Source organism: Epinephelus lanceolatus, chromosome 22 (assembly GCF_041903045.1).
Source record: "Epinephelus lanceolatus isolate andai-2023 chromosome 22, ASM4190304v1, whole genome shotgun sequence".
In the NCBI taxonomy this organism is placed as follows: Eukaryota; Metazoa; Chordata; class Actinopteri; order Perciformes; family Serranidae; genus Epinephelus; species Epinephelus lanceolatus.
In genome coordinates, this window is record NC_135755.1 from 4,723,617 (window position 1) to 4,738,572 (window position 14,956).

Below are 14,956 nucleotides of genomic sequence, written 5' to 3' on the forward strand. Positions count from 1 at the left end.
CACTGAGACATGGATGAATGGTAACATATCAGACTCCGGTGTTGAGCTAACGGGGCTTACACTACACAGAGCAGACAGGACGGCAGCATCATCTGGTAAGCTCTGTGGTGTATACACAAACAATTCATGGCGCTGTGACGTGAAGAGGATCTCCCAGTTCTGCTCTCAGTATGTGGAGTTTTTGACTGTGAAGTGTCGATTCTTTTCATCTTACTATTGCACGATATGTTCTTTCTTATATGTTGCACAAATTGTTTTTATATGTTTTGTTTCTGTTTGCTTGGGGTATGCAAAATGTCATTTCATTTTTGTGCTTGTTCAGTTCAGTTCATAACATGATGACAACACAGCATCCAGTTGCTAATGGCTAACATTAGTCTACTGTAGCGAAGCCTCTGAAACATTAACGTTGTCTTGCTTGTGCGTTTCCACTTACTAGTAACGTTAGCGCTACTATCTAACGTTAGCGCTGTAACCTTATTCTAAAACTCATCAGTCATCACTGACTCCGGTTGAGTTTTAAAACTCCGGGGTTGCATTTGACTGTCTTTGTTGTAATGTTACACTCTCTCTCCTCTTCTGTCTAACGTTACCTTGCCAACGGCTACGTCTATAATGAGGACGTAATGGAGGAGGGGGGAGTAGGCCTTCAGAGGGAGGTGGAGTTGCAGGAGGAGGAGGATGGGACTTTGGAGGGAGGCGGGAGTTGTGGATGTTCAAATTTTTTCTAAGTGCTGTGTGAAATGCAAGAAAGGTAAGAGTTGCTTTAAGCCGATCGTCTCCTCTAACATCTCGCGGTATTTTTCAATATATATCATTTTTAGTTTGCGTGTCGACTGGCGACAGTCCCGCCCTGGCGCACAGGAAATGAAAGGGAGGGGAAGGAAGAGCGGAGAGTCTCATAGCAAGAGGTAGAGTGCAGGTAGAAAGAGAAAGCAACATGGCGGAGAACCCAAAGAAGCGGCCAAGACACGGTTCAGAAGTGGATCCTACCACAAAGAAAAAGCCTGGACTGGCCTCAGCTGAAGGTCTATTAGCAAAGAAGGAAAGTGACCGACGGAGAAGGCAAACAAGGATTTGTACTGACATCTCTTTTCCTCGGTGGAGAGCCCTGAAGGAAGAAACTGGGCTGAGGGCAGACACGGATGTTGCCTTGCTGCTGTTGGATAAGTAAGTGACTTGGTTTATAATTATATTATGAGTAGTATGTGTTGCTGTTACATGTACTGGACCTAGTACTTTATTATTTTCTTGGAAATGGTGCTATGAACGTAATGTAATGTTAGCAGCCTGGTGTTCACCACGTTGTGTAGCGTTGTGTACACGGTGTGAAGTGAGTGTCACTCTGTGTACATGGAAGTGCCGGCTTATTTGTTGTAATAACGCATTATCTGCTGGGGGGCGACAGAAGTTACGCACTATAGCTTTAATATAAAGTTACATCATTAACAGAAAGTTACAGCTATGGCTAACGTACAGTTATGGTTAGGTCAAGGAAAATAAAACATGGTTCGGTGTTGTTAAGTTTAGGGCTAGGGTTAGAGGTAAAGTTACTGTGGTTAGGTTTATGCAAAGAAACATGAATGGGAAAATGACTCAAACTTCACTCAAACTTCACTCAAAGTCCACGCTGCTTCAAACATGGGTCTGCTGAGGAGATTCCCAGAAAAAGCTTTGTAAACCACTGCCACTTCATAAAAGATAGACACGGCACATAACAAATGAGAAGTGAGAGTGCTGTCAAGCATAAAGTTCTTCTTCTGGGACAGTATCATATCTGTCGACAACTCTGGTTCATGAGAGCTTAGTGGAAGGTTGTGTGCAACCGGTTACAAGAACATAAGGTGCAGCTAACCTTCTATTGCAGGTAGGAACTCACAATATTTTCATCATATATTTTATGTAATGCTCTTCTTATGAAATAGATGATTCTGCAGCCAACAATGCCCACAGTCAAATTTAGGATAGACTCATAAAAAGGTTTTGATTTTGATGTAATGGTTGATTATCATACAAACCTGACGGCACATAGAAGCACTCAGTCTCATTACCTGTAAATGTTGATGTATTGTACACTCTAGAATAACCCCAACTATTAAAAAAGAAAAGATGTATTTGATGTTTCATGAAGTATTTATGGATAATATGTACAGTACATGTAGAATTTGGGTATGCCAAGAAATTGCCCAAATTCATTTTATTAGAATTGTAAAGATGTCAGATATGACAGTTTATTACGGAACAGTAATGCACCTAATAAGTGACATCTGTGAGGCTTTTGAAGTATGACGCTGTGAGATCAGTGTCAATAAGCAATAAGCAGAGTGTCAGGGGAAGAAAGGAATTTAAAAAACATTTGACGAAGTGTTGCCTTTCTGAAAACCAACTTGGTCTCACTCCCAACTCGTTAGACACCGATGTTTAGTCAGTGATTTCGGTGTCAGACACTGATACCAAAAGCCACCTTTCACGGTGGTATGATACGCCGTTGGTCAGCTGGATTGCACCTGTCACGGCAGGATGATATGCTTCTGTATGGTGTCAGTTTGGCGGTAATGACATAATATAAGCAGGCAGGAGGGAGGGGTGGTAGATGAGTCCTGGACTTTTACCCAGGAGCTTGCTGTTTGCTCCCTGTATGAATGTAGACCCAAACCATGATGTTTTCTCTAAACCTAATCACGTGCTTTTGTTGCACAAGGAAATAAACATAAATACGAGGTGTTTTACTGGCATTGTAAGTTCATTTTTGAAAAGGGCTGTCAGCATCTAACGAGCAGAACCTGTACATTTCCTTTAAAATTAAGTGTATTTTGAAGAGACACAATGCAATTAAAAAGTGCAAATTGACATGGCGTCCCGGAACATCAACAACAAATGCAGGAGGACACCTTTTCATATGTAGATGTTAACGGCACTGACAAAGTGGCGATATTTGACAAGCTGAGATAAGAACGCATTGGAGGCGCCCTTAAAGCATCTGTATGAGACGCACTGGGCACTGTCACTTTTTGATGCTCCGAACTACTGCTGTAGTATAAAGAGCAAATTCCAGGAAAAGTTCAAGAGGTGGATGGGTCAAACAAACTCCAGACTTTTACCCAGGAGCCTGCTGTTCTTGTTCTGTGTGAAACCAAACAATATAACAGCAAATAAGCTAGTACATGTAGCACACTACACTAGTGATGTATTAGGTTAGTAGCAAACCTATTTCTTTTAATGACGTTTTTTTTCCTTAAATCTAACTGCATGATTTTGTTGCTCAAATCTAAGGAAATAAACCCATCCCTGGCATTTTAGTTTTACATGTGGGGCCGCTGTATTCAGTGTGCTGGGAGTGAGAATGTGTTACAAAAACAGAAAAGGAAGCAGTTTGAACTCGAGGTTGAAAGGTTTCATTTTCACACGCAGTCATCTTATTCAGTTCCTTTTTTATGACAGTCTACGTGACTTTTGCTGCATCAATCTGCAGAGAGAAGCATGTTTTCTTAGATCAGCTCCACGGTCAAACAGTGAGAAACATCAGACAAAACGACAAACGCGTGTCTTAAGTGTGTCTCTAGTTTTAGAATTTTTGGAAGAAGTTTCCTGCTGATTAATCATGTCACTTCTGACTAACTGAAGACAAATCTATTCTTTCATCTTATTTTTTCTCATTTTCCCAGAACACCATGATGGTTCACCTAAATGATTCACTGGGCTTTAGGGGCTTTGGAGCTTTGGTTCTCCATCTCACTGTCCTCCCCCTTCTTCTTGCAAAGACTGCAGGTAATAATCAAAGTGAAACCGTGGCACTAGCTTTTATTAAGCCTCTGGTGGTGTATTTGATGTTGTGGATTTGGTGAATGGCCCCCAAGCTTACAGTGGGAGAGGAGGTACTCAGATGTGTAATAAAAGTAAAAGTAGCAATACTACAGTGTAGAAATAGGCTACTCTGTTAGAAGTAAAAAGTAAAAGTCCTGCAGTCAAAATCATACGTATTGATTAATTGATTAACATTCAAAAAATGTTTTGTGACAGGGAGGGGGGTTATAACTTAAGAGGAGAATTCAGGCGAGCGGCTGAGGAAGGGGGCGGAGTGAAGATTGTCCCTCGCTGCGGGGAGAGAGGTCCCTCTCCTCCACTCCACACTTCGACTTATTTTCATTGTGCCAATGGTGGCTTGGAAAACCGCCCCTAACTGTGTCACACGGGCAGAAGGGAAGGCAGCTGCAGCTCGGCCTCTTTCCCCCTGTTCACCTTCTCCCCATCTCCACACTTAGACTTTTTTTCACCCTGCCGACAGTGGAGCTTATTTTCATTGTGCCGATGGTGGCTTGGAAAACCGCCCCTAACTGTGTCACACGGCCAGAAGGGAAGGCAGCCGGTTCTATTTCTCCCTCTCTGGCAGCCTGGGCTCACCGCACAGCAGCCCACCGCATCCATCGACCCCTCCCTCCCTCGCGGCCTGGCCGCACATACACCCCCGAGGCTCGGCTCTCTCTGCGGACAGAATGGTTTTATAGTAAGGGGAGGAGTAAAGGGAGGAGGGCACGCTTTAGCGTGGATGGTTAGTGACGTCATTCGCCTCGAAAAAGAATCAATCGCCTCCAATGTAATGTAATGTAAATTCAAATGTAGTAACCAGGTTTCAAGCTGTAGAGGGCGCTCCATACCACATTTTTAAAATAAAATGTAGATTTTCAACAGTTTGCACTAAACTGTCAAGATTTTGAGCAGGATCAGTCAGTAATACTACTATACAACCAGAAACAATGATTATCAGCTGAAAAAAATGGTTTTAGGGTTTAGTTACTCTTTAAAAATCTACACAAAAGATATTTTTGGCACATATATAAACGAGGAAAAGTTGTGTTAGGGGAGAGCATATTTATTTTGTAACACTGGGTGCTACTTGGTCTGTTAATAAACTGGATTTATCACCCTATAATTATAAATAAATTTGGAAATTTTGTGAAATAATATACGAGATAGTAGAAAAAATGAAAAAAAAGGGGTAGGGGCATGTAAGTTTTACTTCTACCTACTCCTTTTTGGACACTGTTGTAGTTGTCTTGTTTGTTTTTTATTATGTTGTTTTTTATTCTTAAGTCATTCATTCATTCATACTGAACAACGTATTTAGGAATTATTATATCATTGAATTATAACTACTAATGCATTAATGTGTTCATCACTTTAATGTTAGAGTTGGTATAGCTGGAACTAATTTTATTACTTCATATATTGCTGGGTAGATCAATCTTATACCATAATTTACTTGTTGATTTATATTTTCTATTAATAATTTGAAGATGCAAAGAAAAGCTTTTTAAAAAATGTAAGGCAGTAAAAAGTACAATAAATCACTGAGGTGTAGTGGAGTAAAGCATAAAGTAGCATGAAATGGAAACACTCAAGTAAAGTATCTCAAAGTTGTACTTTAGTACAATTCTGGAGTAAAACAAGTTTTAAAGGCATCAGCTTTTGGTTGTCAAAGCTGAAAATATGGTTGCTGGTTTTAGACGCTTCATAATTTGAGTAATTAAAGTGCGATGCAGTTTTGCTTCAGCTTAATAATGAAAATGTGACATAAGGAATGTATTAATTAATGAGTTAACGCTGACAGCCCTAGTTTTAAGACTACTGCTACACTTGTACTTTATTTAAATACATCATACATGTTCTTGTGTTGGTTACTTTGGAATTAAAATAAACAAACAAAAACCTGTTTCTTCCTCAGGCCAGCATCAGGTGGTTTGTCCATCTCAGCCAATAGTGGCAACAGTTGGTGATGACATCATTTTACCATGCCATCTGAGACCTGCCAAGAATGTTTCAGACATGACAGTAGAATGGGCGAGACCTGACCTGAACCCCAGGTTTGTTCATGTGTGGCGTGACGGTGTGGAACTGGAGAGTAAGAAACATCCGTCCTACAAAGGAAGAACATCAGTGTCCATCGACAAACTGAAGCACGGAGACATTTCACTGATGCTCTCCAGAGTGACACTCTCTGATGGGGGACAATATAAATGCTTCATTCCAGGACTGGGTCACTCTTTTATTCAGCTTGAAGTTGGTAAGGTACGGATCATTTTACATCCAGTTTTTGCTGGGCCTGGACGAATAAGATATATTTAAGTGCCAAAGATATGAAAAAAATGTGTAATGACTCTTAACATACTACTGAGGGTGCTGCCTTAAATGAACTGAAACTAAAGCTACAAGCTGAGGGAATAAAAAAGAAGACATTCATGACTAAGATAACAGATAATTTGCAAAAGTACCTTGATTGTACCTTGTAGTATGAGTTTCATCAGCAGGTCTGTTAAATGTGCATCAGTAACTATGTGTGTGTGCTCATTTAATTCTCAGGTTCTCCTTTCTTCCCTCTTCAGGTGCTGTTTCTCCACCTTTCATTGTGAGTATTAACATAACCAGCAGGAGAGTGATGTTAGACTGTAAGTCTGCAGGCTGGTATCCAGAGCCTGAGGTGTTGTGGCTGGACGGTGAGGGAAAGCTCCTCTCTGCTGGACCTACAGAGACAGTCAGAGGTCCTGATGACCTCTATACTGTCAGCAGCAGAGTGACTGTGGAGAAGAGACACAGCAACAGCTTCACCTGTAGAGTCCAGCAGAGGAACATCAACCAGACCAGAGAGACAACTACTCACATATCAGGTATACATTCTTCACAAGGTCCTGATCTGCTCACTTTGTTATCGTCATACAGCTGACGTACATTTCCACATGAATGCAATACTGCTTTTTTTGTTTTTTAATTCCAGCTGATGACAGCGAGGTGTCAACTGATGTTCGTGTCCACTGGATCGCTGCTGCAGTTTTCAGTGTTTTTGTAATTGTAGTCCTGCTCACTGTGCACATAGTTGTTGCAATTCATAAACAAAGTTAACTACGCTAAACATCAATGTAGCCATTTCACTCTGCGAGGTAAATTCACAGATCTGTGATACTGAATTAAAGTTCATAATTTAAATGGCTGAAGCTGCTACAGTCAGTATTTTTATGTTAATGGTTGATCGCATAACTACGATGAAAACTTGCTGCTCATATACGATCGCTACAGCGATGAATCCACAAAGAGCTGCCACCTGCAACATGGTATAAATAAAGAAAAATAAACTTGTGTGTTTAATCTGCTGCTGCTGCTGTGACAGTGTAAAAGTGCATAAATAAATCAATCTGGTCTCTTATGCCATTCAAACTGATGTTATCTCTCCAACTGTTATTCTATTTTAACTAAGTCTACCTCACCTTGTCTAATCCCTACACAATGCTCCCTTCACACCATTGGACACCAACTGCATATACTTTGAACCACCCAGTTCAAAGATCTGTTAATATGAGTTATGCCTTTGTACTAGGGCTGGGGACAGAACGAAAGAAAACAGACCTTGAAAGAACAACAGAACAGAAATTAAAAGGTGCATCAAAGGGACGTGGATCAAGAGAGGAAGGGCGCCACAGAGACTACTCATGCACAGGGCCCAGAATGTAGAAAATTGGCAAAGATTGTATTTTCACCAAAAGAACAAGGTGGTTCAGGAACACCAAAATAACCCCCAACAGTTCGCTCTGGTGTCCAAAGTTACAAACAGAATATTAACTCTTGGTCTGCAGACAAATAATGGACGTTTCTCTTTGGTAGCACAACATAATATTCCACCAAAACAAAAGGAGAGCATGCAATGGATTGGTTCAGACAGAGAGGAAAAGTCCATCCCATGCATCCATCATTTTCTACCACAAGATGTAAAGATTGCTCCACCGCATTTGTCCACGATGAAGGTGGTCTGGGTTTCTTTTTGTCCTGTACACTAATATTAGTATTGGCATTTTTTTAATGATTTTAAAATATTAAAAAAACATGTTTCATTGATATCGTTTGACTCTCTCTGCATTTCCTTTCTTTGAATATTCGTATCTTGATATGGCTTTAAGGGCATCATATATCCAGTATGTTCTTCATTATTGTTCCAGCACTACTTTGAAGATATATGAGGTTTATATTCAAACTCAAGATTATGTTCTTAATGGTTGCAATGACCCATGAAACAGAAATCTTGTAGATGTCTTGCACATCATATGAAACATCTGTGTAGTTTACAAAGACACTAACAATGCAAACTGTAAAAACAAAGAGTTCATTAAAAAAATGTGCATCCCCTCCTAAAATGTCTTATATTCAGTGTTGTCAAGGTAAACTTTTGTAGGTTCTCATGAGCATTGAAGTGCTCCAAGCTCTGAAATGTCTCCTCTTATGTTAACAGAGGTTTTATGATGTTTGTTAAACAGTTTGTAGACTGACTGCTCTCATTCAGCCGGATCTCTGTTTGTCTCTGTGTCTGAACTGAGGACACTTTACTGTACCTCCAAACAGATGGGCTTCAGGAGGAGATTAAAATGAACAAAAAACAAAAGATAATAGTAGCAATCATAATGACACACCCTAAAATCATCACGTTTTTCCTTAAAGGGAATATGCTGTGTGATTATGTCATGTAAACACTATATTTGTATACGTTTATCTCTTGTTCTTGGGCGTGTGCTTAACGTCAGACATTTACTTTCCCTTCACGTGTTTTTGGATGACAGTACTAAAGTAAACATTGAAAGGAGACGAGGCATGTCTTCAGATGTAGACCAAGTTGTTCAGCATTATCCTTCAAGGGCAATCCGTGTTGAAACTTGCCAAACATAAATGCAGTTCATGTAGCAAATGTATGTAAATGCCTGTGAGTATTGGCAATTGGCTCAAATGCCTTTTATTTGTTTTTGTTTGTTCATCGTCACACATACACAGCAAAGCGAGTTTGTAAAAGTTGATATATCTGGGTATGAAAAAGCACAGCATCAAAAAGAGATGCAAACGTGTATTTTTACTTGTAAAACATGAAAAATGACGGCAATTATAAATGTGGGGCTGTCTCTGAACTGTTTAGTGGATACTGGAACCAAGCCGGAGTCAATAAACAGGTTCTTATCCAAAGTCGTCGCTTTGTCTGTGGCCTTTCAAGTCTTCATATTACAGGCTAGGTATCGTACTGTGTCTGCTGTTGACGCACTGGGATACTGGTACAAACACTGGGATGTAAATGAAAGTACATGATTAGATTTAGGCAACAAAGGCATACAGTTAGATTTAAAAAGAACATCATGGTTTGGCTCTACATTCATGCGGGAAGCAAACATTGGGCTACTGGGTGAAAGTCCTGGGTTTATTGGGCCCATGTACCACACCTCCCTCCCAAACCCTACAAGGACTTTCCAGTTCCTTAAACTACATTGTTACTGGCATATCATACTGTTGCGACAGGTTAAATTGAGCATTACATTCTGACGCAGCCCAGCAGCATATCATACCTGTGAAAGGTGGCTTTTGGTGTCAGGTGTCTGACACCAAAATTTTCTTAATAACTCAAGTCAAATTTCGTGAAAATGCAAAGTTACTTGGCAAAAAAACATTTCTGATTCAAAATGGGCTCATTATTTAACTCAAATATGTGCCTAGAATTACATTACAGTAATACATTGTAAAGCATTTAATATATATACTGCTCTCCAAAGCTAAATAAGCAGGGGTAGGCTGCATTCAAAACAAGTCAGGTGTTACAGCAAAACCACCACTCATCTTTTGTCTTGGCTGACGCAGCGAGGTCATAGGGGATTCCAGAAAAAAAACCAAAAAGAAACACAACAGCCCCTGGTGAAAAGTTTACACAGAACAGGCTTTTAGAAAAAAATGACTCATCCTCACGCTGTGGTGACCAATTGTGTAGTCAGACCAGAAGACGCCCACAGTCCACAGGAATGAGCGAAACAGTCTCTATCTTTCAATATTATAGTAAGTCATTGAAATAAAGTTTGTATAAACAGCTGCATGTGCTTTGTTTGTGTGTGCACATACGTTTCGTTTGTGGCAGTAAAGACGCTACATGATGTTTTTCGGATAACAGTGTGATAATTAACTAATGATAATTAAAAGGAATTCTACAGATCTTTTAAGCAAAAATAAACAAACTTACCAAAGACAAATATTTAGTTACTGAGACAGGGAGATTAGCTCTCTAAAGCTGGTCTCTACCCTCTCCTCCCTCACAAATGGATCATTTAAGTGACACACCCACACAGATGTACAGCCCTGTTGTTGTAAGGCCTGACTTGAGAAGTGCATGTGTGTCATGGAATCCCTTTATTCTGGTGCCTGTATTAGCAGGTTAGAGCGCCCACGCTGCCCCCGTGAGCTCTGCTGCTGCGCAGGAGGTTATTCTGGAGGTTATTTTTTGCCTAGTTTTAATGTCTTTATCTGTCACAGATATTAAAAAAAAATAAAAATGAAATGCTTACTTGACAAAAAAAAAAAAAGAAAAACATTTCTGTGGACAGAATCTCTCCATTTGACACACACATTGTGAAATATTTGCAAGAGCGTGCTGTTGTGACTTGCATGGCTCCATAAATAAGTGGAGCACCAGCATTTAATTGTGGAAGTACAGTATTCATAGCAGCAGGCAGCTCTGCAGCAGCTCCACAGGCATGCAAGCTGCAATGAGGTAATTGCGCATGCAGGCAGTGTGGCCTGCAAGTTAAAGAAGTGATGGCCAAATAAAGCCTCATAACCTTTTTTTTTTTTGATGCGATGGTGGTGCTCTCTGTTTAAAGAAAAAGGCTCAAGCAATGGCAAATCAGTGTGCTTTCAACCCTTTGTTGAACAGAGAGCTGTTGAGTTGACTCAATTAGGCCGTCATTAATACAGTAAAGTCCCATCTCAGGTTTTTCCTAACAACCAGTTTATCTACCGCTCATGGCTATTTACTGAACGCCATCCATGTAGTTATTCCTCACCTGTTGTGATGGAAGACGGTGTTAAAGTAAACATTTTAAGGACATGCTGTGTGTCCCCAGGGCATCGTCAAAGGTTTAAAAGAGTGAAGACCAGCCATCGGACATTCAGAAAAAAGAACGACGACAGAGGTCTCATCTGTGGTGAGTTTTTCTCTGACTGTATGTTTCAGGAGATCAGGACAACACAACTATCAGAGCTATTCAGGGTACTATAAATGGGGGGGATGAAATAAAAATTTGAAGTGTACTAGAAAACGGCGTAAAAGGGTGTAATGACATCATTGTCATCCCCATTTTTTTTTGTTATTTGTTATTTTATGTGGGGACCGCAGATGGAAACTAGCTGTCAGCTAAATCTGGTGTTATGCATCTCTTCTTGTGATTCGAGATTAATGTTTATAACACATGGTCCCTGTTAAATAAAATTATTAAAAAAATAAATATAAAAATTGCGATACGTTTGGTGTGGTGCAAAACTGGGCGAAAATGCATGGTGGCATCAGAGGAACAAATGAACGCCTGTTTACTCTGCTCATAGAAATGAGCATATTTTAAAAACTAAATAATGTATCTGGAACAAATAACCTCTGGAGTGCTAAAAAAATATTTTGTTTCTACATCAAAAAAATCTTTTGGATCAACGTGTTATACATTTCTATTTTGTAAAATCTGATTTTACTGACCAAAAAAATGACATCACAATAACCAAAAATACCAGTGTAGGCCCTGGTGGACTGTTTCTATCGCAAGGTTCAAAGGGTTAAAGAAACTTAAGTTCCTTTGGTCAAGTGTCACACGAATGTAGAAACGTGTAAAGAAAGTTATTTAAGAAGTGAATTACGAGTCCATGTGGATTTTGTTAGCTTGATCACACTCCACTGTGTCACATTTCCAGGTCAGATTCCAGTTGTGTAAGAGACTTGGTGAGCCCTGAGCCATGCAGCCAGCTGTGGTAACTGCCGTCCTGCTGCTGGGGGTCCTGGTACAGGGGACATGTGAGTACAACACTGTCACTGATGCTTTGAAGATTAAGAACCCAGATCTCTGAAACCTATTTCAGTATCAAATCACTTGTTTTCTTACAGATTCTGCTACCATGGAGGAAGTGTGTGAGCACTACCCAAAGAGGTCATGTGGTAGAGGATGGGAACAGCTTGATGAGAACCGCTGTATGAGAATCTTTTGGGCTAAGAGAAACATTGTTGGTGCTCAGGTGATACAAGCACAGGAAGAATTCAGACAGTAAATGTATCCTCGGTCATGATGAAGTGCTGGTGAAGACTAATCTTTGTTCTCACATTTCAAACTATTACAGAAATACTGTGGCATGTTTGGTGGAACCCTGGTGTCACTTCACAACTCAGCTCAGATGCAACGAGTGACTTGTCTAGTCTGGCGTAGAAAGTTTTCAGACAGTAAAATCTGGATTGGAACCGCGCTAAGCGATAGAGAGGTAAGCACTTTATGTCTGCATGGAGTCGTGGTGTCTACAGGGCTGTTTATGGGCCAGATCAGAGTCCTGCATGGTGTCAGGTATTTTAACTTCCCGGTTCAGTTCTGGGAAACCAAAGAACATGTGGGTGTATTATATCAAAATAAAAAGAGCATCTTCAGTGCCACCCAGAAATTGAGAAGAGCTGTTTTAGTCAGGCGTGTTACTAACAGGCACGTGTTCAGTATTATGACCATGAACATAAAATACACATTCTCTGAATTACTTTTATTTCAAAATATCTTATCTTAGTTTCACATGTAAATGATTGCTTTAACCGACTGCCGAACCAAATGATCTGAACAGCACGTGGTTAATGTAAGATCTGCAGATGGGTGCATATTGCACATTGCAATGCCAGGGTGGGAGTGGATCTTGAGCAACGTGTCCTTATAGAATGTGTCATATGATGTCCTTCAGAAAAGCAGGCACAATTCGTGTGATACTCTAGATCAGCGCTGCACGTGGGATTTAAGGTAAACAGGCTATGGTACGGTGCTTATTGAGGTTGCTTAGCAACCTCAGACGCAACCTGCCACCAAAAATACGTGGGATATGTACGAATTTGGCTGCATTACTTTCAGTAGGAAAAAGTATGAACAGTTTGTGAGAACAGTCCGTCTTGAAAATCAGACCTGTGCAGCACTCTGGGCCAGACTTGTACTGGTGCATCTTGAGGAATTGATCTTTGCTTTGCCAAATGTCTCGTCTTCAATGAAAACTTCATCCCAGTGATTTTGAGTCAGCTTTGCTAATGTATGTTTTGTTTTCAGCGACAGTACCATAACATTGATGGGACTGCTGTGGATTATACCAACTGGTACCCCGGGCTGAGATATTCACGTTCAAAAGCTTGCGTTGAATCAAACTACAAGGGTAAGCAAAGATGATGAATGTACTTTTACAAGCAGGAGTGCCATCTGAGTAACATGTCAATATCCGTACGGGTGAAAAAAAGAAAAAATCCTGCTCCAGTTGTGTTGTCTCTTGTTATCAAAAATGTTCAGAAGCTCAATTTGTAGTCGTAAATGTGCTGAAAAAAAGGCCCCAAATGGGACTGTTCACAGGTTCTATATTGGCCAATTGCTCAAATGGACGGGTGTACCCAACCTGTGTGAGCTACCTCGGAAGTCACTCAGTCTGAATGCTGATGTTATGTTTATTAAACCACTAGAATTATGTTTTTCCGCTCCTGTCACTCATCTCAATGTTTGCTGTTTTTCAGTGTGGGGTAGGTGGCATAACACAGACTGCTCAGAAGTGAAGCACTTTGTGTGTACCAAGGCTCTGCGACCATGATCAGCTGGTGTATCTGCTTCATGACAGCCACTGCAAACACAAGCTTTTACACTTAAAGCAATAAAAACTTCAGAAACACTTTGTGCCTGTTTCACTTCTTGTTAACATTATGACAGTAGAGCTGTTGTGTTCTTTGAAATGGAAAGAGACGACTTTTGGCTCTGGAACAACATTTCCACCAACCTTCAATACCAGTGACTGGTAAATTGTCCAAATGTGTAGAAATCTTTGGTAATTTCAGTGATCTATGTTGTCTTGCTTGCACAGTATACAGCTCTGTTCCCAAGACAGTAAAAGTACAAACATGGTATTCAAACAATCAGCCTTCTCTGAATAATGCTCCACCTTCTCATCACCAAGGTGAAACAACATCAACAGAGTTTAAAGTCAAACCTACCAAGTGGAGTTTGGCTGGAAGTACAAATGCAGGCGAGAGGATGTGCCAAAATATTCTCTGGTTATGTCAACTTCAGAATTGTTCATTTACCCACAAAATAAAAATTGAGCTGCACATGACAGTCATTGTTTACTTTGGTATTCATGACAGAAACATTCAGTTGTTGCATCTTTGTGTTTGTTCATTTTTGAACTCCCCAACTGCAACTGTTTTTATGTTGAATTAATTTATAGGTAATATAGCTAATCAGCTAAATATACCTACTGAAAGATAGTGATGGTTAAATGAAGCCTCATCAACCATTTTCTTTATTTTCTAACTCCACCAGATGGCGCTCTTGGTTTAAAGATAAAGGCTGAAGCAATGACAATGAAATGTGCTTTCAAACCTTTGTTGAACAGACAGCGCAATCCAGTGGCTTTAGAAAATAAAGACAGTGGTTCATGAGGCTTCATTTGGCCATCACTACTGAAAGAGCCTCTGTTCTATCTGAGGTTTTCTCCTGTCGTTTCTAAGAGGATCCAATTATTATCTACATCTATAAGTCCTTGAAAATAAAACAGTCCTTATCAGTTTAAGCTCAGTGGGTCTCCATTGTTTCTCTTTTTATCATTATGTGACATTTATTCACACCCATTGATGTCATGAGACACGTGCAAGCTGGTGAAATTTAAAATCTTTTTTTCACATTATAACAACACGTAATAATTTTAGGCCTAGTTACAAGTAAAATTAAAAGAGAGCTACTGTGGTAATACTGACTTAGTTAAAAGAGAGACAGCAAATAATGGGGGTGTCTTAAATTCCCTTGTGAAACCACCAAATGAGAGCAATAAACGAAACTTAAATGTAAGCTTGAACACAATTTATTAAGATAACAACCCCCCTCCCTAAATGAGAGCGCAAGAAAAGTAAATGGAC

At 40.1% G+C, this 14,956-nt stretch overlaps 1 protein-coding gene across 2 annotated transcripts; it reads left to right on the forward strand.

Annotated features, from left to right (window-relative positions):
• The first annotated feature begins 1,709 nt into the window (after positions 1-1,709).
• On the forward strand, positions 1,710-13,716 carry LOC117245997 (butyrophilin subfamily 3 member A2-like). Of its 2 annotated transcripts, XM_033609644.2 has the most exons (10): positions 1,713-1,867; positions 3,666-3,768; positions 5,723-6,061; positions 6,381-6,662; positions 10,908-10,988; positions 11,743-11,842; positions 11,933-12,060; positions 12,163-12,300; positions 13,113-13,215; positions 13,565-13,716. In XM_033609644.2, exons 2-6 carry the CDS (start codon positions 3,672-3,674, stop codon positions 11,760-11,762), a joined length of 819 nt encoding a protein of 272 aa, XP_033465535.2. In that variant the 5' UTR covers positions 1,713-1,867; positions 3,666-3,671; the 3' UTR covers positions 11,763-11,842; positions 11,933-12,060; positions 12,163-12,300; positions 13,113-13,215; positions 13,565-13,716. The 2 variants fall into 2 exon arrangements, with proteins under 2 accessions (XP_078020118.1, XP_033465535.2); XM_078163992.1 differs by lacking the exons at positions 10,908-10,988; positions 11,743-11,842; positions 11,933-12,060; ... (1 more) ...; positions 13,113-13,215; positions 13,565-13,716 and adding an exon at positions 6,770-7,881 and having other exon boundaries at positions 1,710-1,867.
• Positions 13,717-14,956: the final 1,240 nt, after the last annotated feature.

Excerpts from the sequence above, each read along its gene's own strand:
- LOC117245997 (XM_078163992.1), top strand. The coding sequence starts at position 3,672 with ATGATGGTTCACCTAAATGATTCACTGGGCTTTAGGGGCTTTGGAGCT. Across the intron at positions 6,062-6,380 it reads TTTTATTCAGCTTGAAGTTG|GTGCTGTTTCTCCACCTTTC; the intron begins GTAAGGTACGGA and ends TTCCCTCTTCAG. Across the intron at positions 6,663-6,769 it reads GACAACTACTCACATATCAG|CTGATGACAGCGAGGTGTCA; the intron begins GTATACATTCTT and ends TTTTAATTCCAG.